This window comes from Pteropus alecto, unplaced genomic scaffold (genome assembly GCF_000325575.1).
Source record: "Pteropus alecto unplaced genomic scaffold, ASM32557v1 scaffold237, whole genome shotgun sequence".
Lineage (NCBI taxonomy): Eukaryota > Metazoa > Chordata > Mammalia > Chiroptera > Pteropodidae > Pteropus > Pteropus alecto.
The window spans coordinates 974,592-997,824 of NW_006440624.1; the positions used below are offsets into that span (position 1 = coordinate 974,592).

General features: G+C 34.9%; 1 protein-coding gene across 3 annotated transcripts in view; it reads left to right on the forward strand.

Annotated features, from left to right (window-relative positions):
* SLC4A4 (solute carrier family 4 member 4) overlaps window positions 1-23,233 on the forward strand; it is a 265,785-nt gene that overhangs the window by 195,355 nt on the left and 47,197 nt on the right. For all 3 annotated transcript variants that reach the window (XM_006917294.1, XM_006917293.1, XM_006917295.2), the window contains exons 14-15: window positions 10,506-10,576; window positions 17,294-17,485. In XM_006917294.1, the coding sequence (XP_006917356.1) occupies window positions 10,506-10,576; window positions 17,294-17,485 (263 nt within the window). The remainder of the gene's footprint in view (window positions 1-10,505; window positions 10,577-17,293; window positions 17,486-23,233) is intronic.

Genomic DNA, 23,233 nt, shown 5'->3' on the forward strand with positions numbered 1-23,233 from the left:
AACAGATATAAAGATTAACAGTATAAACAGATAGATTAATAGATATAAAGACCAGATCAATCTAGTCCTCTGAACTTCTATCCCAAATTTCACTGCTTTCCTATTGCTACAAGAATCTCTTTCTTTAAGTAAACTCTAAATAGATTATTTTAAGCTTATGGAGGAAACAAAGGAGATACTAATTCACTTTGTATGATTTGAAACATGAAATTAAAAAATTCAGACTTGAGTCACCTAATGATAAAGTAGAGCCTTAATGTTCATCTCTGTTAAACAAAAAAAGAAAGAAAAGGAAAGGAAAAAGAAGAAAGAAAAGAAAGAAAATAAGAAATGTTATATTTTCAGAGGAGATTTATACTCTAGAGTCAGGAAAAACATAAAAGTAAAAGTAATTTCTGGGTAAGTAATATGATTTCATACATCTTAGCACTTTAACATCCATCTCACCAAACCCGAGAACTTTTTCACAAAAAAATGTTCAACCTGGTCTTTGGAAATTTTTCTTTTAGTAATTCATCATCCTTTTATAATATGGAAGGCATCTGAAAAAAGGATTCACTTTAAGGAGAGTTGCTTTACGTCTGTTCTAGATAGTTAAATGGTAATAGTGCCAGTGATCCCAAGTTAAGCAATTAGCTACAGGCTGATGCCCCTTAAAACAAAAATTAATATAGAATTCATGCTTTTTTGACTAAGGTCTTATAGCACCAGAAGTACAGCAGTGTTCTGAGGACTGTGTAAACCTAGGCATAAATGTGGGGCACGTTCATGCAACATCCACTTTTACTTATAGAGTCTGAGGAAAAACCGCTTACTATTTACAGTAAAACAAACATGGTTATATTAGACTAGAATGCAAAATTCTTATGAATTTAAAAACTAAACAAGATGTTACAAAGAATTTTGATGCTTGTGGCAGGCTGTGTCAGATTACTCCTAGATATCGAGTTGTATCTTCATTCTTCTCTGCCACTTTGGTGGAGAAGTCTTGGAAGACTGATATGCATCTTGAGAGGTGAGAGAAAAGAGAACAGTATCTCCCTAAAAATGAGTGGATCAGTAACACTGATGAGAAGATGGGACATTGTTGGGCTTTATACTCATGGATTATTTTTGTCTTGTTGAAGGAAAATCAACACACATTAAAAGAAAACCCATGCTTAGAAGCAGAGCAGAGAGAGTACAAAGTGGAAATATAAAAATTCAGGAGAACATGAATGACATGTAGTTATAAAAGCCTATTATTATTAAGATGTATACTGATTGGAAATATTTTATAACTTAAAAAGTGCTTGGAAAAGAGTAAGTGCTCAATACAGGAGATGTCATTATTATAGTCAATTAAATATGCTCCCTGGAGAAACACAGATGTTATCATTACACAACTGTGTAGAGCTTTTCCTAAGAGAGAAGTGGCTAAAACCCCTTGTAACCATCCATCCTGGACTTTCAGGGGAAGTCCAGACTGAACACATTCGAAATATTGGATTACATACATACAGTAGGTCCTTGAGTAACATTGTTTTGTTCAATGTTGTTTTGTTATAACATTGATGATATGATGTAGAAACTTAATCTTGTTCATATAAGTTAGCCTATGGTAAAATTGCCTTCATCATACATCATTTTGCCTAAAGTCACAGAACCTATCAATGACATCGAGGACTGACTGTATTTAATTGTGGGATTTTGAACTGTTCTGTTTCATTTATTTCTACCTATCTATATGTATGTATGTATTTTTGGAAAAGTATGTAAGCTGACTTCTTAGGCAAGTCTAGTAATCATACACCAAGATTTTCTAAAAGAAAAAAAATACTACTTAGCTGTTTTGAGGTTTGAGGTGTTCATAAAGGCAAATGAAGACTTTGTCAGCACACCTGTCACAAAAATGATCTACCTCTTGTCAGCTCCATACCTACCTGAGGCTGATGGAAACTTGCATCCATTATTTTAATTGGATACTGGCTGAAAAGGTAATGTGAGATCCAGGAAGACATATCTGAATGTGTTTTAATTGTGAAAAATTTAACAAAGATTTGACATGTAATTTTCATTCCAAAAAGATTATTTATTTTCTTGAAAAAGCGATATTGAGGGTTGAAATGATTTTATGTTTGGGATGGCAAGTGCTGGCTGAAGTGGTGACTGTGTTTTATTTGACCTGTTTTCCCCAAATTGTGTTAAAGCAAATCCTAAATAGCTAGAGGTTGTCTTGAGAGGACTCTGACAATTCCTTCTACCTCCAAGTGGTACCAGTAAAGCAATACTGCAGGGTTTCAAAGTCAGGAAATCGTATTCCAGTCCCAGCTTGGCTAATGCCCAATGTGTGACTTTGGAAAAGTTCCTTTTCCCAAGGTAGCTTAGACCTACCAAATCATCTGTAAAATGGGGTTAAAATAGTACCTATCTAATAGAATTGTTTTGAAAGGAAAAAAATGAGGTGTTATAGACAAAGTACTTAGGATACTTTCAAATATATAATAAATAATTAAATGTTAACTTCTGTTATTATTGCTGTTATTATTCATTAACATTTAAAGTTTGTAAGTAGCCTTTAAGTATGAACAATAGAGTAAACAATTCAGTCTTCATCATTCTCCCTTCTGAGCACACATCGTTGGGCAATTGGCCCATTCTGCAATAAGACTGTAGATTGCACCCTGTATTTTTAGAGTCATCCAGATGAATTGCACTTATGAAAGATATGTTCATGAATGTGAGGATTATATAAACCTATAGAGACAAATTCTGGTTTGGAAAAAGGCAAATGGATATTTGCTATTTCATGACAAGCCATGTTTTACAAAATCCCTTAAGATTAATGATGATGTATTTTTCTCATAACCTTAATACTTTTTGATAGCAAACTGCATAGATCCACCAAAAATTTAGTGCTTCGTGATAGCAAACTGAAAAATGATGTTGAGAGAATAATACAGTTACATGTACAGCTAGAGTAAGTATTCTAAAAACAACAAAAGACTGGCCTTTCATCACAACATGCACTCCTAGTAAAAGAATTCAATCAATGAATCAATAATATTTAAACTGGCGGATGACTTGTTTTTCAACACTGAGCAGTATGTAACGAAGAACCAGCAACTGCACAGATGTAGTTGTGATCCTGCAAACTGAGAAATGATTTTATAGGAAAGGAAATTATACTTAGCCACCAAGAGAACTCTGTTCACTGCCACAATAATGTTGTGATTTGTGTGTGTGTATGCTTTGTGAGGACTTTTTTTCCTTTCTTCCTTCTTGATCTGTCTTGTTCTCATTTGCTTCCCTAAAACTCTATCACATCCTGAGTTACCTTTTCTTAATACATCCTTTTCTCCCTTCTTCTCAACCTATGTATTGCTAGATAATCCAGGCCATTTACTGAAGAACTAAGGAAACTCAATTGCAAGTGCTAAAAGGAAAATTGGCCATGAAGTTTGACCTGTCAGTCAGGTGGCTACATGGTTTTTGTGTTAAAATTTCCATTTCTCAGAAATGAGATAGCTGTTTCTTAATGTATAGGCAATTGCACTGTTTAAGGTTGTCTTGATGGTTATATAACAGAAGTATATAAGAAAGATGATTCAGTTCAAAAGCCAAAAGAGAAAACTGGAAGATATCCAATTGAAGAACAAGTCACAGTATCTCATTTCATCATCAACACCCCAGTTTAGAAAATTGCTAGTGTGGTAAAGTGTAAACAATATATTCTTTGAAGTAAAGGAAACTGGGTTTGACTAACTCTAACTAGCCATGTGACCCTGGGCTAGGATAATTACCTAATCTCTTTGTTTCATAATCTGTGAGCTGGGTTAGTAATTGTACTTACTCTTAGAGGTTACTGTAAAGATTAAATGAAATGCTATATGTAAAATTGTTTGGCACCTAATAGATACTACATAAAAATTTGTTCTTTTTTTCCCCCATTTCTCATTGTCCCACAAAAGATGCCCCAGCCAGTTTAACCTTCTAGTTGTATTCATTTAAAAAGTTTCAAACATTTTATTTTCCATGAAATTTTTCTAGAGAAAGATACTAACTAGTTTTCTACTGGAAGCCTACAAAAAAAATTAACAGCTAATATGCTGCTGTAGATAAATGTGAAATATAAAGCCATATTTAAAGAAAATGATGGTAAGGAGTTCAGTGCATTATATTTAGATAGTTTAATACTATTCCATTGAATTCGAAGACTGTAAAAGTGTTGTACATCATATATAGCCATGTAAAAGAAGGCTTTAAAGTCCTAGAGATAAGATGTTCAGTTCTTTTAAGAGGAATCTAATTCATTCAAAAACATAAATGCCAGAATTTTATAAATAGAGAATTCCTTTCTTCTTCCCTCATCTTTAACAAAAATTTATTGAAGGTATATTTCATTGTTTTTTAAAAATTATGCTACTTGAGATGAAGTAGAATGCACCACACACACACACACACACACACACACACACACACACCTCACTTACATACACACATTGCTTATTATAAAATAGTTGTTTTTTAAATAGTGTTAGTCACTTTTTGAACAAGGTCAGATTTTCATTTGACCCAAACTTTAGAGATAAATTTCTGCTCTAGTACCTGTGTTCATTTGCCTGTGTCAAGGTTGCAATGACTGTACACTTAAGGCTATGTTAGATTTTAAAAAGGGTCAAAGTAAATATTCTGACTAGATGTTGGTTTTTTATCTGGAGGGGAAAGAAGCCTTGCTAAAAATGATAAACAAATTAGAAAAGCAAGAAAAATCACCTTAAGGGGGTAGACACTAAGATTTATTGTTAACAGAAGGGATATATTTTATTGATTCATCGTTGACTATTCCAGGGAGAACATGCTCAATAATGGATGAATGATTAAGAGGAGTAAAGCCTTTCTCAGCACCGAGTCTGTCACTGCCTATAGTATCTTTAAGTAATAGACGGCCTTTTCCCTAGTGTGAACCTGTAAGACCAACTCAGGTGACTGGGAGTAGCCATGATTTCCATTTCCATACCTTTGTTTTATTCATAGCATGAGGAGGCTTCCAGATAATCTAAAATGGTTGTCGCTAGAATGTAATTTCATTACTATTTCTTTCTATGTAATTTTTTTATTATCTTAATAAATGCTATCCACCAATACATTATAACCATTAAAAAGAACTGCTGGATCATGGTTCCTATGGTCCCATAGTATAGTCAATATGTGTTTCATAATTAGAAAGCCCATTAAAAGAAAATTAGAAAATAAAAGGTAATCCTAATTTATCTTTCATGACCGGCATCATTTTCTGTGCATTTTTTTTTTATTATGTGTCATTCCCTCCTTAGATTATTAAGTAGATTTAAATCATAGACTAATGGTTAAACAGGAAGTACAAGGCCCTCTGGTATAGCATTACTTCGGCTTGCATTTGCAAAGATACTTTACCAACACAGATGACATTTTATCATTCATGGTAATATGGTATTTTGAAAAAACTGTTGATATTTGAAGGACCCATCAGTTTCCCAGTTCTCCTAGTATTCCTTTCTCTACATTGTGATGTGGTAGTTTTAACCTATATTTTAGCAATTTTTATATAATTCTTGCAAGAACCAGAAAAGGAGAAGCAATGAATTTGGATAATTACCAAACCTGGAACTTCTCTAGCTTTGAGTTTGTATGAAACACGGATTTTGAAAACAGACCACAGAATAATATCTTTATACATCCTAAATGTAAGGATGAGTGAGTATGAAAGAGAAAATTTTGTGAAGATAGTGGCTAAATACGTCTAGCTTAATACTGGATAGTAGCTCAGCTCTTTGACTTCCAGTGCAGTATCATAGGTGAACATGTAAAATGTACCCATGGATCGAAGAGTGTCATAACTTGAACTTATCTAGTTATAATGAAAATCTCAAGTATCAACTTGAGATTTGATAAAAATACTAGGAAAACCAAAAGGATAATAACAAGAAAAAGTGAAGAAAAACTTTCTAATAATTTCATGTTAAGACTAAAGGCTGAGATAGTGGCAGGTAATTTCTCTAAGAGCTATTTCTCCCAAAGTTTTCCTCATTCACCTTATTGTCCCTACAAAAGCCTTTTTGGCTTTTATTGATCTAGAGCTTTAAAGCATAAATATTTGACTTTATCAAGAGGCACCTGTGTGCTCAAGTTTTCCAGGACCCTTAAATAAATCTGACAAGACCATGTAGGCAAGAAGCTTATTCAGTTTTATCTATTTTCAATCCATATCTATTTTCCAGTACTCGATTTCCTCAAGAGGTTGCTTAAATAGAAAGGAATAAAATATTAAAGTTTTATTATCATGAAGAATACTCTTAAATTTATTGCAATTCAGAGCAGGTTAATAATTTCCACATTATTGTAACCTATGTTGAGAGTGTAGATTCAGATTTGGCTAGCATTTATTAAGCACCATCTAAGTGCCAGACATTTTACTAAACTACATTTTATTAAACTACATTTTAATATTATATATGTTTTTAACCATCACATAAACATTGTGAGGTAGCTGACATTCTTCCCTGCTTTCTCCAGGTCATAAAGCTAGTAATAACCTTAGCTATCATTTATTTAGCTATCTGGTACTCGACACTGCTAACAGTTTTGCCTACATTATTCTATTTAATCTACACAGTAACCTTTTGAGGTGGGTAGTTTCAAATCCAGTTTCACAAATGAGGGACTTGTAGTCGAGAGGAGCGAAGTAACTTCCCCAAGATTGTGTGGTGAGGGTGTCTGGGGACACTGTGCTCCAGAAGGCAGTGGAGTCAGAATTCCAGCCCAGTTCTCCTAGTATTCCTTTCTCTACATTGTGATGTGGTAGTGCATCAAAGCAAATGGATCTGCCTCAGTGGCTCGTCGTTGCTCATACATGACTTCATGGCCTCAAGTGAGCTTTTGTGTGAATTCCTGATGACATATTTTCTGCTAATGTGTAAAGCACAGGAGTCATGGGGTAGTTCCTGGTGCCAGGTAACCAGGATAAAGAAGGACAACCTTAAACAGTGCAATTGATATTCCCTTTGCAGGAAGGAACAATGACATGTGGATGTATCTGCTTATAGCTCCTGCAGCCTGTTCCTTTCTCTAGATCTCTCATTAAACATAAAGAAGGAAAAGCCAGCTAAAGATGGAAAACTCACTGACACATTTTAAATGTCTGTTACTGACAGTGTTCATCCTCCTGTTCCAGAGGATCAGCTAGAATTCGATACATGGGAAGGAGGATCAAGAAGTGAAAATCCAAGTAACATAAAACGATCAACGTGTGGAAACTTGCTGAAACCAAGTATGGGACACAGACTGTCCCAGTAACAATTGGCTAATTCTAAATGATCCAGACTCTTACGGCAAAGAGTTTCTTTGCTTCATAAGCCCTGGTACTAAGCAAATAGTGAAGACAGACAGAGTGCAGTGCGTTTTGACTTTTTCGTTTGACCTTTCCAGAATCCTAATTAAAGATATTGCAAATTCTATATAAATAGATCATTCTACAATTGGTTGCCAAAATATTTGCATTGTATGTGTCTGGATCCAAATAATGACCAATGGCCCTTGTAGACGAAGCTCCCAATTAGAATTAATCATTTTCTCTTCTGTGAACTTAAAGAAATTAACTTTTAATCTTATTTATGGACTCTACTATATGTTGCCAATATATATTTATGGAAGTGCTTGTTGATATATTTATTTTTAAGTCTTTCTTTAAAAGCAGCTGCTTAATAAAATAAGTATGTTTATACTTTTTTACTGTCCTTTTGATACTGGTCTTTTAGGATTTTGAGAACCATTTTGCTTTAGTAGCTTGTCCCAGAGGAAAACTGAAAAGATAAAAGGAATTTTATGAGCTGGGCTGATGTGTATCCAAACTTGAGTGCAGTTACTAGAAGTTCAGATTGTAATCCTATTTTAGTTCACCCATGGTCTTTATTATCTGTCATTCATTTCACAAAGAAGGAGCTTGGATTATCTTTCCCTTTCACTCCTTACTCCTTGTTTTTGTGCAGAAAAGTATGCCACAAAAAGACCGTCACTGTTATGTTACAGGAAGCTCACAAAATTGCATTAAGAATCTAGCTCAGGAAGAGCAGTTTCCCAGACACCATCTAAATAGTGACTGTGATTTCACATATGCTGTTTTCCTTCAAACACTTGGACAGGTCAGACATTTCAGCTCATGGTCAAGATTCACATCATCTGACATTGGCAACTACTATCTCACTTTGAATTCTTTGGCCACGTAAATCATCTTGATTTTGATAATTAGAAAAGCTGGGTAGAAAAAGAAGGAAGGTTGAACAAGGTTTTCGTACCAACTCTACTTCTGATTGACTCTGTAATCTGAGCAAGAAATCTAGCATAGTCAAAGAATCCCATCCAACATAAAAGGGTATAAAAGTATACCGGTTATGTGGTCTTGTATGTTTGTAAGTGAACAAATGAAATAATGTAAGAAAATGTACTTTAAGCTTTATAGAACAAAATGGTATTTAAAATCTAGGTTTTGTTAATAATAATTTAGTAATATGTTCTTCCTTTTGGGAATGAATTCGTATTTGGTTTTACTGTTTGGGCTAAGCATCCTTTAGCCTATTTTGATCCTTTCTGTGACCTGTAATGAAACAGAGAGTATAAGCAAACGCACAGTTTACATGTGTACTTGTTTTATGGAGGAAGTGGGGAAGCCCCAGCAGCAGCTTGCTTTAGGTTAAAAGTTTAACAATTCCAGAACTTTCAAAGATCAGAATGGATTCCAAAATTGAGAAAAATTAGAACTCAAGCTAAATATTTTCTCCTCTTTTATTTGCTTTTCTTATTTCATTTCATTTGCCTTTATCTGCTCTCATTTATTTGTAGTCATTATATGGCCCCTTTCCTATCTTCTTTTATTGACAGTAAACAAATACTTTTTTTCAGCTTTATTGAAGTGTAATTGACAATTAAAATTTTAATATATTTAGAGTGTACAACGCTATGGTTTCATATATGTATACATTGTGAAAGGATTCCCAAGTTAACACATTCATAACCTCACATATTTATTTTATTTGGTGAGACCACTTATATTCTACTCTCAGCAAATTTTAGTTATACAATACAGCATTATCAACAATAGTCACCATGTTTTGTATTAGATCCTCAGACCTTATCCATCTTAGAGCTGAAAATTTGTATCCTTTTTCCAATCTCTCTTTATTTTCTCCACTCTTAGCCCCTTGCAACCACCATTCTACTCTGTTTCCTTTTTTTTTTTTTTTAATTTTAGATTCTGCCAATAGGTGATACCACGCAGTATTTGTCTTTCTCTGTCTGGCTTATTTCACTTAGCATAATGTGCTCCAGGTTCATCCACTTTGTCTCAAATGGCAGGATTTCCTTCTTTTTAAAGATTAAATAATAAATAAATATTTTTGAGTTCCTGTTAGTTAAGTGCCAGCCTGGGCAAATGCTGGGGCAAAGCAATGAATAAGACATATCCCTTCTATTTTTCCCTCATGGATTTTACATTCTAAATTTCAACAGTCACATAAACTTACCTATTTCTCCTTAAAAATTTTTATAGGTAAGACCTGAATCATAGCAAACTGAAAGGACAGGCTTGAAGCTTGGTGCTCGGGGACCAAACATTAATGAAAAATTTAGATGTTACAAAAACTTTTGGTCCTTGAAGACAGAAATCTAATAAGTGTTAATTCACAATATTTCCATAAATTAAGGATATTCTCTGAGTAACAATTTTTTTATAATACATAAAGCTTCACATAATACAAAAATGGCTCATCTGATAAAGAAAAATAGTTTAATTATGGTATGCTTTTTAAATACTATGTTTTATTTTTAGACTCATAAATAGAAAAACAATGAAATATTTCCAACAAGAGGGATGGTTTAATAAATAAATTAGGTTCTTTTGTAAGTGACATTTTAAATCTACAAATGATGCCAAATTATATAAAAAATAATTTTAAAAATTAGATTAAATATTCATCTCAATTATATTTATATAATTTATTATTTATTTAGTATGTTTTTTTTGTTTTCACACATTTTACAAAGATATACTTTTTCGTTTGCGGTCCAAATTTCTGAAAATTTCAAAATCAGTTATTTATTAATTAGAAAAACTCCAATTTGTGAGATTTGACTCTACATGAAGCTAATCATCAACTTACTCACTATTAACAGCCATTTCTTCCATGAGACAAAATATATTGAGTGCCTTTAGTAATAGAGGTTTTTTTAAAAAAACAAACAAACCCTGAAACAAATAAATTTTATACCATCTCATTAAATATTTGCCATTGTTTCTTGTCAAATTAGAGCACAACAGATGTGTCCAAATTTTTGGTTATTTTATCTGCATGAAAGGTAGCTACAGTTATAATAAAAAAAAATTCACTGTCACCTACGTTGTTCGAAGACATTTTTAATGCCTAACCCTGCTTTTTAGATTAGTAATTATTCATTTGGTTATTGTTTTTCTAAAAATTGTCTTTTTCTTATAGTTAATATCTCGGTATCTAATGACACTACATTGGCTCCAGAGGATTTGCCAACTATGTCTTCTACTGACATGGTAAGTGACTTAATATGTCAAACCCCTTGCATATTTGCATATTGTATACTCTAATTATGATATTCACGTGATGTCTCCTATCATTCAGCAATCTTAGCATGAAAACGTATTTAATAATCAGTGATAGTAGAAGGACAGAAAAAACACTTTCCTCAAGTCGACTTTCTTTTTTTTAAATTGAAGTGAATATTTACTTCTACCACAGGATTTTTAAACCTTCTTAGGAATTTAACTACTATGTCCCATTCATTGTCACCTTGAAATATTTTCACTAGGGAAAGTGAGGGAAGTCAAGAAATGAGAGCATGGTGTTCTCTTCGTTTCTAGTATGATTAAGAATTCTTCTGGCTACCAAATGGTGCTGTTTTCTCTTTACTAAGGTTGATTGTAGAAGGACATTTCCCCTGTCACTTAGAAAAGACTGTGCCTCTGTCACATGATATCCTTTCCCATGGCTTGTAACCAAGGATCTTTAAGAGACTGGAACTAAGCTTTAAAAATGAGCTCTTTTGCATGGAAGGTCACACACTGGAAGGAGACTTTTGTGTTAGAGAGAAAGGGGAAAGTGCTGTTTCAGACTTCCAATTGTGTTCCTTCTTCACTGGATATGGACTCTTACCAAAGAATATCAGTCTCTCAGTTACAAAGACAGAAACTGTAACACTTTATACTAATAGAGTGCCCATCTCTCAGGAGACCAGAACACTTCTGCAGATATTATATAATGAGCGCCCACAACATCCCTTCAGAGACGATGTTTTGTGTCTTCGCTGGACAACTCTCGCTTGACCCTATTTCTCTCTTGTTTTCATATTCTGTGTTTCTCTTGACTTTTTAAAGTTTTCTCTGACTTTCCCCAAACTTTGCCTCTTTATTTCTTTCATGTCTGAGCATGCATGTGTGTGTATGTAAGACAGTATGTATATATCTTTTAAAAGCAATATATAGAAGGGAGTTCAGTTTTCAATCTTTGAGCCAGTCAACTTATTGCTTGAAAGGATTTGATTAAAATACAGAGAAAACTAGATTCTTCTAGACTTTAAAGAACTTTAATTAAAATCTAATTAAAAATTTAAAAATATATGTAATTAAAACCATAAATTAATTTGCAATAAAAATTAATAAAACACTTCCAACTGACTTAAAAAGAGATTATTCCTAACTTAATTCTTTTTGTAGATAATCAAGAAAAGCTTTAAAATTAATGAATTTTTAAGCCTTGTCTTTGGGCAAGTCCTGGAGAGACTCCAATAATTAATATATAGTAATTATAGTAAGATGCCAGTATAAGATTCATGGAAAACAAATGGAAATTGTGGCAGACTTCCGATACGACTATGATAGAGAGTGTAAAGGCACAATATTGATGATAACTTAACTGCCATTTATAGAGTATCTACTAGAGACCAGGTGTTTTGTACATATTATAATCATTATGAACCTTAAGTATTATAATCATTAACAGAAAATACCAGGCATAATTATCTCCATTTTATAGATGAGAGAAACTGAAGTTGCAGATGGTAAGTAACCTTCCTTGCTCTAGGTCACATAGCCATAAATTAGTAGAATAAAGATTTGAACTGAAGTCTGGTTGCTTCCAGGACTTGTAATGGCAGTACACCATGATGCTTAAATGTCTGCAAATTGAAAAGCTTACCCTTTCAATTCTTTTGAATGCTCTATACTCCAGGGCAACATCCTCCTCATGTATCAATTGCATGCCTTAATTAAAATGTTAAGTTGCTATGTTTAGTACCTCTAGAGAAAGAAATTAGGGCGCATATGTGTATATATAATTATGAACTATAAAGGTCAAATTAATGGATAGGCAAGACTTAGCATAGTGGCTGGCACATACTTATCTCTCAATCAATGTTAAGTATTGTTATTATTCTATTTAGATATTATCATTCCAGTGAGCCATGCTACCTCCGTAACTCAGGTTCGTGGAGAGAAGAAATTGGAAACCACTGCCTCTGACAGGCTACTGAGACCTCTGTCTGCCCAGCTATGGTACTGGGTGCTATGCAGAATCTTTCCTAGGACATACAGTCATCCGCATTTAACTTTCTTCTTTTCATTTAAACCATAGTTAGATCACAAAAGATGTTGCAGAAATGATATGCCACCCCTGGGGATTGGTGAGACTCCCTTTCACAGAGCCCTGAGAATATCCTGTCAGAGGAAGGAGGGCTTTTTCCCTTCAGCTTCCTCAGCATGAAGACAAGTTTTTTTCTTCCTAGTGGTAGGGGTATGTTTTCAGGGAGAAAGAGCAGGAAAATGAGGGCATTAGAACAGGGGTCCCCAAACCCCAGGCTGAGGACTGGTACTGGTCTGTGGCCTGTTAGGAACCAGGCTGCACAGCAGGAGGTGAGTGGCTGGTGAGCCAGCAGAGCTTCATCTGCATTTGCAGCTGCTCCCCAGCACTAGCATCACCGCCTCAGCTCCACCTCAGATCATCAGGCATTAGATTCTCATAGGAGCACTGGTTCCTGGTGCCAGAAAGTTGGGGACCGATGCATTAGAGCATTGAGACAAAGATTAAAACTCTAGAATAACCATCCCTCAAGATAAAAAGGCAGTTGTTCCATTACTTTCATTTCTTGGTGGAATTGTGTCTTTAATTCTTCTCACCATTTTCTCATAGATTATTCATTTGGCATATTCCTTCATCTTGTAAATAAACTTTTTAAAAGGTCCCTATAAGACTATGAGACCAGCCGCAGCTTATCCACACTGAATATCTAAACAGTAAGCATTAAGATCTGTTGGCTTCCACTGAGCAGCTCTCAAAGGGAGAGACCAGATTTCAAAATCTAACATTATTAGCCTCTTCTAAGGAGGCGATTGAATAGATCAGTTAGTATTTGTTTTTCACATTAGATTTCTTTTGTTTTTAATAAAAACGAGGCATGCCATAAAATGCACAGTTCTTACATTTTTGTTGTAATGCATTTTGATTATTTTATACATTCATATAATCACTACCCGAAACAAGATATAGAACATTTCTCTCATCCCAGAATGTCCCATGGTATGCCCTGTATTTTGTTTTATGCCACAGCTTTCTGAGCCTTGGGAGATCTTTCTTTGTCCAGCTGCTCTGCCTCCAGCCTTCTGAGGACAGAAGTTTTAGCCCTCTTTGGTCAAAAGTGCCTGCCTGCCTGCCTGCCTGCCTCAGAGGGTTTTCCCTCAGCTCTCCTGCCCTGCCTCCCAACTTAGGAAAGTTGCTTTCTTACATTTGCTGGACACTCTGTGTCTAAGGGGGTATTTCTCTCAGCAATCCTGTTTAACCTTCAGCATTTTATGTATTACCTGGGCATTTGACAAAGACCAAGAGAAAGGTTGGTGAGTGGATGCAGGCTCCATCTTTGCCTAGGGCTCCTCAGAATTCTAATCGTCACCCCAGTCTACAAGCAGCCATTAAAAACTCATTAAAGACTTAGCTTATTTTTCTTCCCTCCATCTACAGTTGATTTATCTTCCACCTGCTACTCTGCTGAGGTGAGGCAGCCATGGATCTCTTTTCTCCTATGAAGGTCTTATAACTTTTTGAAATTTATTTAGGTTTCTTCACATCCTCATCTCTCTCTGGTGGATTTTTAAAAATAGATTTTATAGTGTATCTAGTTTGCTTTGGTTGTCAGGTTGGGAATAATGGTCTCCTGCAACTTTCTATATCTTAAGCACAAGCAGAACAACCAATTATTTTTGATATTTTACGATAATACATGTAACTACAGACAACTGCAGCTCAAATGCATCCTGTCAATAATAAAGTAAGATTGCAAATTACTGCACATCTGGCTTACTCACTGCAGGGGGAAAAAAACCCTAAGTGAGTAAATGTACTATTTAACCTTGAGACTTTTATTCGTAGCATTACTTGCATTTAAATGTGTTTTAAAAGGCACATGTTTTACCAGTCTATACAAGGAGAGCAATGTAGAATCTTTGATTTTTATTTTTTTGCTTATTTTATTACTCAATGAAGCATATCATGTTTACATGAAGATGCTGTTAATTATGGGACTAAGAAGTATTACAATCGCATATATTCTGCTTGGCAGCCAGACATGAAAGCAAAAGTTATAGCTCTGATTTGCTGTAACTTCAGGGCAATTCTAGGAGTTAACATTCATTTTCATGGGAAATGGAATGTCTTATTAATCTTGTGCATCACGTCCTTGTTGTTTTTCTCTCATTGAGAAAGTCAAGTGCAAAAATCATTCTGTCCTTAAATCTCCTGAAGTTTACATGTTCCTACTTTTAAAAATATTATGGATAATTTAAAATAGGCATTAAAATAAAGACAATACAATGAAACCTATACACATATCACCTAGCTTAAATGACTGTCAACATTTTGCCCATCTTTTCTCATATGTCCCCCACTTTTGTCTTTGGAGAGGATGCTATAGATTTTAAAATTCTAAATTAATCTTTCAGTATACATTGTACTTCTAAGATTTTTAAACAGGCCCACTCAATATAAACAGGATCTCTAGAAAATGAGATCCAGAGAAATAGATTAAAATCCCTTTCCACAAAATTGACCCCTGTAAAGACCTTCAGCGGCTTGGTCCCATTTCCTTTGCACCTTTTTTCTCACTACCCATTTCATTTACACAGTCTGCTTGGCCCATCTGGTCCACTCGCTGTCAGTTCCTCCACATGCTGAGCATTCAATAAGTTTTGAATAAAGGACTCATTGGATAAGTGAATGAAGCATTGTATGTAAGCAAGAAAACATATCTATCATTTCATATACATCTGTATAGTTTTCACTTCAGCCTAAATCTCTGTAAGAAAGTCAATAAAACTGCCTGTTGGAATTGTTTTAATGCAGATCTCTTTGGGGAACTCTAGTTATAGAAAAGGATTCTGTTGAGATAAAAGTGCCAAAGTTAAATCATGGTAAATTTTTGCTGATTTTAAAACAAAGAAATCTGTTACCTGTTATGACCTCTCAACTTTAAATGTATTCTGCTAAAAACATCCATATGTAGAAATCTGAAAAACAAAACGAGACATGATTAATCACCTCTCAGAGGCAGAGTGTGATATAAGAGTAATTATGCAGTTGAGTTTATAAGTTGAAGCTAATAAAGAAAAAAAATATTTCAGAGAATGGTCTAGAGTTTATTTTTTTTGTTGTAAAAATGATGTGAGCATTTTACATTTTGAGCTCTATAAAAATACAGAACTCTTTCTGACCAGAGATTTTTTTTTTTTTTTGTATGTGTGTGATCTTTTATGACTCGATCACTCATATCAAGAGAAGTCATTGAATAGTAAAGGATACTGATGATGTGTTTGGTTTGATGTAGAACTTGTACCTCCAAAGGAAAGGAGGAATTTACCTATCCACATTTATTGTCAAGGTATTCTCAAATAACTTTTTCCTTAGTATATTATATACCCATTAGCCCTGGAACCAGAAGGAAGTCCAACATTATGGTGCTGGCAGATTCAGTATCTGGTGAGAACCTGCTTCCCTGTTCATAGACACCCTTCTTCTCACTGTTTCCTCATATGATGGAAAGGGCAAGGTAGCTTTCTGGGGTCTCATTTTATAAGGACACTAATTTCATTCGTGGAGGCTCCACTCTCATAACCTAATCATCTCCCAAAGGCCCCACCTCCGAATACTATCACATAGGGGGATTGGGTTTCAACATATGAATTTTAGGGGAGCCCAGATTTTCAGTCAATATCATCCCATTAACGTTGGTCAGTAATTGGCTGCAGAAAGGCATAACATTCCAGGTAAGGTAGTTCTTATGCAGCTGAAGGCAGTTCTCTATGGAAGAAGGCAGCTATGAGCTGATCATAGCTAAAACTCAGAGCACCTGGGGCATGGGTGCACTGGCCATATCCATCACACTAGCAAAAGGATTCTCCTGCATAGTAGAAACAGAAAACAACAGTAGGAGTGAGCTGCTGTTGAGGAGTGCAGCACTGACAACATGACAGCAGTTTATGAGATAGAAGAAAATTTCAAAATTGACCTATGAGCTTGAGGCCATGTAACATAGGGATGAATATCCCGTACACAACTTCGCAGCCCATTTACAGCACTTTCCAATAATGGATGCTCATGATGCAGAGCTGGAATCAACAAGAGAAAAAGCTATATTTTATTAGGATATGTAATTGAAAAAGCAGAGCCCATCAACATTTTTATAGTTTAATTCCTTAAATCACAAATTCTAGTTATTTAGGAAAAAAACAACCTCATTTGTGAAAGTGCTGGGTAAATGAGTAGTGAATATAACTTTTAGAGCATTAACCATGGGTCATCATCAGCTTGAAGCACAAGAAGCTGCACACTACAAAAGTAAGTATTTTTCAACATCAGTGGTGTTTCAGAGAGTTTCATGTTTTGAGAGTTAGGGTATTATTGTGTCTCAGTTTACTCTCAGGAAGGTTGACAGGAAAGAAGCACTTGTGGTTTGTCTGTTGAACAAATGGGTGATTGTAGGGCTGTAGCCCAAAGTAGGTAACAGATTGCATCATTCTCATGATATTTTCTGTAATTGCTAGCCTCTTGGCCTCCCTTACCTGTTAGTCCATTAACATCAAATTTCACGCCGCAATGGTTACACTGTTTTTCAGAAACTTTTAGCATAATCCCTATTTAGCCCATCAAGTATCAAAAGCTTTTGATGTTTCTATGTTCTCTATAAAAATGTTAATGTTTTTCTTCTTCAGTACCATAATGCTACCTTTGACTGGGCAGTTTTGTCAAAGAAGGAGTGTTTGAAATATGGAGGAAATCTCCTGGGGAACAACTGTGATTTTGTTCCTGATATCACACTCATGTCTTTCATTCTCTTCTTGGGCACCTACACGTCTTCTATGGCTCTGAAAAAATTCAAAACTAGTCGTTATTTCCCAACCACGGTAAGTACCTGAGCTTTAAATAATTTTCATTGAATTTACACTGTATCAACAATAATATAATTTTGTAAAAGGAAAAAGGCACCTGTAATTCAACCTTTCTGATACAATTTTGTGCACTTAATTGCTTTCCAGTCCGTCCATGTGCATATGTATTTTTAACATAATTGTAGTCCAGCTTTAAAAAACCTTCCAAGGATTTGCTTATATAATTCTGTCACAAATTCTGACTGTACTGAAAGGAAAAAATGGGATGTATTCCATCTAAAAATGCACGATTTAAGAAAAGGCCTTTTAAACCCGTAGTGTTTAAGTACATAAGCAAAAAATCCTTTCATATTAATCAAGAATTTTGACATTGTAGAATTTCTTGCTCATCAGCCATCCATGTGAGTAATTTAGTAGTTGAATTATGGGCAATGAAAGTAAACTTAAACTGTGTTGTTACACAGGTATTGGTGTAAGACCTGAGTGTTATCTAAGCCAAACTTTCCTTCCCACAATGATGAATGTTGTAGTATAGAAAAACAGATAATTGAGCTGGGTTGTGCAGACATCCTGTTTCCCGTTAATATGCTTGGGTGAACTTAAAGTCAAAATTGTGGTTCCTTGAGAGACTACAAGATAAGATCAACATTAATGGCATTTTTTTTTTTTAACTGACGATTGAAACTAAGATAATTCTTTGCTTTCTAGTTTAATTCTCAGGGTTTAGGTTGTCAGTAATTCTTAGATAATCTTGTTAATACCTGATTTTTATCTATGAACTGCTCTATACAGCTGGAATCTCATGAGATTTTTTTCCTTCTTAATTATTAATTCATTGGACATCTTTTTTTTTTTTTCTCACACTTTGGGAATCATCACCCACTTGCCAAAGTCTGATATTATTTAGGCATAGTAGGTGAAAAAGCAGAAAATTTGTGAAGCACTTATAAGTTGTAATTAGCAAAGTAAACTAATTTCAACCGTAAGACGAAGAGAGATCATTTAACTGTCTTTGCAGACATCACTTCTTTCCTATAGCAATAATTCTCACATTGATATGCGAGAGTAGAATGATAGTATTCTAGTTATAATTCCTGTTAAGAACGTTCTCAGCATAGTTTAAAATTGTATACCAGGTCATACAGTAAGCAGGGAGGAGGAAATATATGTGATTTCTAAGGAGCAATGTTATAGGCTTTCAGAGTTTCATCTCCCTTCCTTACTTCACACGTACAGATAAATAGTAATAATACATTTATAAATTCATACATACATACATGAGTAATAAAAACATCTTTTCTCACACATTTGCCAAAATATGTTTTCACTTAAGCTGTCATTTAGAAGGATGGTCTATTATAGGTAGGATCAGATAGGTTTATGGATTCTTACAGCTCTATATTATGTTGTATAATTGAAATATGTATGCTTAAAAATGATAAATTAAACAGTCCTTTACTACTGTAAGACTGTTGTTATTTCCTCACTCACAACAATTCACATGAAACCTCTAAAATCTCAAAATGCTAATACTAGACGACAGTACCCTTGTCGTACAAAAATGTCCTATTCTCTTTAGCTTACACAGTCATTTCTCTTTTGTACTCTCATTTCTAAACATTTTTATGAGTTGGTAGTCAATTAAGACTGTAAACCAGGGGTCCTTAACCCCCTGAGCCGAAGACCAATACCAGTCTGTGGCTTGTTAGGAATTGGGCCTCACAGCAGGAGGTGAGTGGTGGCAAACAGTGAAGCTTCCTTTGTATTTGCAGCTGCTTCCCAGTGCTAGCATCACTGCCTCATCTCCACCTCAGATCATTAGAGTCTCATAGAAGCAACAGTCCCTGGGACCAGAAAGGTTGGGGACCACTGATGTAAACTACTGGAAAACTGTTATACTTCTATTTTATTCCTCACATGAATTAGCACAAGTTGAATGCAGAGTAGGCACTCAGTATTTGTTGACTAGTGGAAACTAGTCAAGTAGAGATAAATGAAGTATTTTGTGAAAAGAGCACAGATGTAGGAACCCGGAAGCTGTAGCTTTTAGTGCCAGTACTGCCACTGTGTCCTTTGATAGCTAGCCGTGGATTTTAGTCACCACACCCGTAAAGGGAGAGCTCAGGTAAATGATTATTAAGATCCTTTAAAACTTTAGTTTTCTATAATTTTAGAGAGAGTTTTCTGTGTTTTACATCTCTCAAATTAAATAAATTCTCTATTAAACTAGTGGGACTTACAAATTTCCAAAAATTAATTGTTATCCATGTCTTTAGGCCAGGTCCACTTTAGCAGCTGCTGCCAACCTCTCTCTGTGGATGATCCACAATTGTCACATAGCAAATTGAAAATGTGTTTTTTCCCCCAATTTTGAGCTTGCTCATCTTCCTGTATTCCTTATCTCAGCTAATGATATCACCTGTTCTCACAGCCACCCAAGATCAAAATCTTAAAATCATATTTGATATATCGAATCCTTACAGGAAGCAAATGATATGTTCAAATTAGGGTAATTTGAAGGGTTTAATGAAGCTGTTATTTACAAAGATGAAGTTAGGTTTAGGGAAACTATAGGGAGAGTATAGTGTCCCTGTGCTAGTAACAGTGGAGTCGTTAATATCCCTGGCCCAAAGGATGTGGAAAGGGCGTGGTTGCTGGAACCTAGAAAAGAGAAGGGTAGAGAGTAGTGTCTTTAGAGGTACTGTGATCTTGGATTGAGGAATTCGGGCATCTTGAGGCTACTTCACAGGGATACAGCCAAGAGAATCAATCCTCTGATTTCTTTCTTCCTTCTAATGGCCTGTCCAGGCTGCTGGTGCTAAACCCCACTAGAATCCAGAGATTGTAGACCACAGGTCAGCCTCCCTAGGCAGAGAGTATGGTGGAAAGGAGTAGAAAATGGATCCAGTATGACAGAAGGTGGTATCCATCACCTATGCCTCTCCAAGTGTTTTTTGGGTTTTTTGGTTAAATTAAATTTATCACCATCCCCTTAGTCATCCTGCTATAATCTCTCTCCTTTACATTTACACTTCTGTTCCCCTAGTTCAGGCCTTTATTACTTTTGCCTAGACCAGGATCAGTTACCCATGAAGCCACCTGTGATCAATCAGTGTGAGCATTTAACATGAAATAATTGCCTTTGCTAGCCAGTCTGTCAGGAATTTAATTTGTATATCAGGCACTTCCGGAGAGCTCAAATGCTTAGTTGCCTTGGGTGGGATACTATTACTCCACTGACTGTCTCCTTTGTGTCCCTAATTCTTGTTAGATTGGTGCATTAGACTGTTATCTCACACAGTTACTGGTCTGATAGTTACATCAGCCTCAAGTATTTAGTCAAAGTCTCTAAGTATTAAAACTTCCTGTAGGAGCATCACAGCATAATCTGTGATCTTCTGTGGCAGATGGTTTAGGGTATTGAGATGAAATTGTTCTTTTACAGTTCTATACCAACAAGTTATCATGCATATGGAACAAAGATGCCATCACTGCATATGTGGTGGAAAGACGAAAGCAGAAGCATACAAATAGAGCAGTAATATAATTAGTAGAACTTATAATGCTACAGAGCACTCTAAATTAGATAAAATTATTGGTATTTTAATATAGTCAAATTCAATGTGGCCAGGTGATGTATGTAATTGGCATAAAATGCCTTTCTTAAGGAATGGCTTAATTTCCTTAATTTTCTTCTCTTAGAAAAAGTAACAATTCTAACCCTCAGGTGAACTGATATAATGGTAAGATTCTTTGTAAATATGTTTCATATTTGTAATAGTCATTTAAATAAATAAAATCAGTGGATTCCAGATTACATCAACAGCTATGACACCTTCTATCCTTTATTTAGATGACATTTGAGCGGAATGTTCTTTGATATAATTATTAAAAAATAATATTCTATATCTTATTATTAGTATGTTTATTCAGTACTGAAAAAAATTATTATGATTCTGTGCTTGACACAACACTAGATAGTAGGGATACGAAGCCCAGTTAATTCATGGGCCTGGTATATAATAGGAACTTTATTTTTTTGAATAAGATTTTTGGGTTTTTAAATGAGAATGACTCATTTTGATCTTTCTGCCCCTTTTTTGCTTATTAGCTCCTATGGAATCACACTTAGGTGCCTTCTTTGACCTACATAAGTTGATGGTGGTCTCTGAGGAACTGACTTTATAGATGAGATAAAAGCATACGGCTTTAGAAATTTCAATGAAAACATAAGTAGCATTTTAGTTGGGTGATGCATTTAGTTTTTATCCATGTAAAACACAGGAAGGTCTAGAATTCCACAATTAGCTTATATTTTTGGAAACATGATTCTTGTTTGACATCTTGGCCTATGAAATTCTTTTAAAGTTGTATGTGTTTAGTTCATAAACAATGCTTTATAAAAATCAGGCGACATCCTTATTCTATTTCCTTTTTGTCTCAGAAACTTTCTTGGTGAATGGTAAAAACTGTCAAACTAAAACAAATAATGTATCAAAAATTGAGTAAGAAATAATGGACATGTGTTCTATGTCTAGTGTTACTAATACTGGGTGACATTTGGCTGGTTCTTGCAGAAACATCAGACCACATCATGCCATTAAAACACATTCAGAAAATGACTTTGCTGTCAGTGAAAGAGAATCAGATTTTCAAGTTCTTGTGTTATTTTGTACCAAAGGAAGTAATTCTTAAAGCCAAATTTGTTTTTAATCCAAAATTGTTTTTCACATTTCTTTTCTTAATGACAAAAGGATATTTATTTAAAAATACAACATACCTATTAAACATTTAACAAAGATTACAAATATTTCAGTTCTTATGGACATATGAAAAAAAAAGTCAACCTAAATTGAGCCCTAAGAAGACTAAGGTTGGAAACACTGATTGGCTGAAGCATTTTGTGAGGGCTTTAATAGTGGCATAGAGGCAGTCTATGGATAGAACAAGCAATTTTGACAATGGTACCTTGTTGGCCCTAAACACTTTTAGCTTACTTGTCCATTGTAGAAAAGTCACCAGCATTGAAATCCATCCAGTAACACAAAATGGTCTCCTACACCATTTCCAGATTGTCTAATTTATACATATGATTTATTAATGGTTCTTTATAAATTTTTTATTTTTGTAGCTTAATATAAATTATAAAACTATCATAAGCCCTGCAACCCTTTATTATGTTTTTTTGGAAGGGATCTATTCAAGAAGACCCTAGCTGAGGGTCAAGAGATTTTGATAATTAGATCTTAATCTGAATTGTAGCATTAGGACTTTGAATACCACCTAGTCCAGCATTGCCTCTTAGTTTCCAAAAAGTGTTCATCTATGGCTGCTTGAAGGCTTCCAGGAACAGGAACTTCATGTCTCGAACGCATTCCTGACAGAAATGTGAATCCACCTTTCTACAGCCTCTGTCCTCAGAGTCTCCCCTTGCCCTCTGAAGCTACACAGAACAAGTTTAGTCTTTCCTATGACAGATTTCACATCTTTGAAGAGTTTCCTCTTACAACTTCTTGAGGCCTATCGTCATTTTTTTTTGTGAGTGTTTTTGGACTCCTATTCCTCTGATTACCCTTCTGGATCAGTTCCAGATTTTAAGTTCCGACTTAGAACAGAGTGACTAAATTGGAACACATTTCCCATGTGATCTGATCATTTGCGTTTGGCACATACACATTCGGTTCTTTGTTCCACCACTTAGTTTTGAGGCAGGATGGAGGAAGAGGCCTATGATTGCTAAAGTCTCCTTTGCATCTCTGCTGA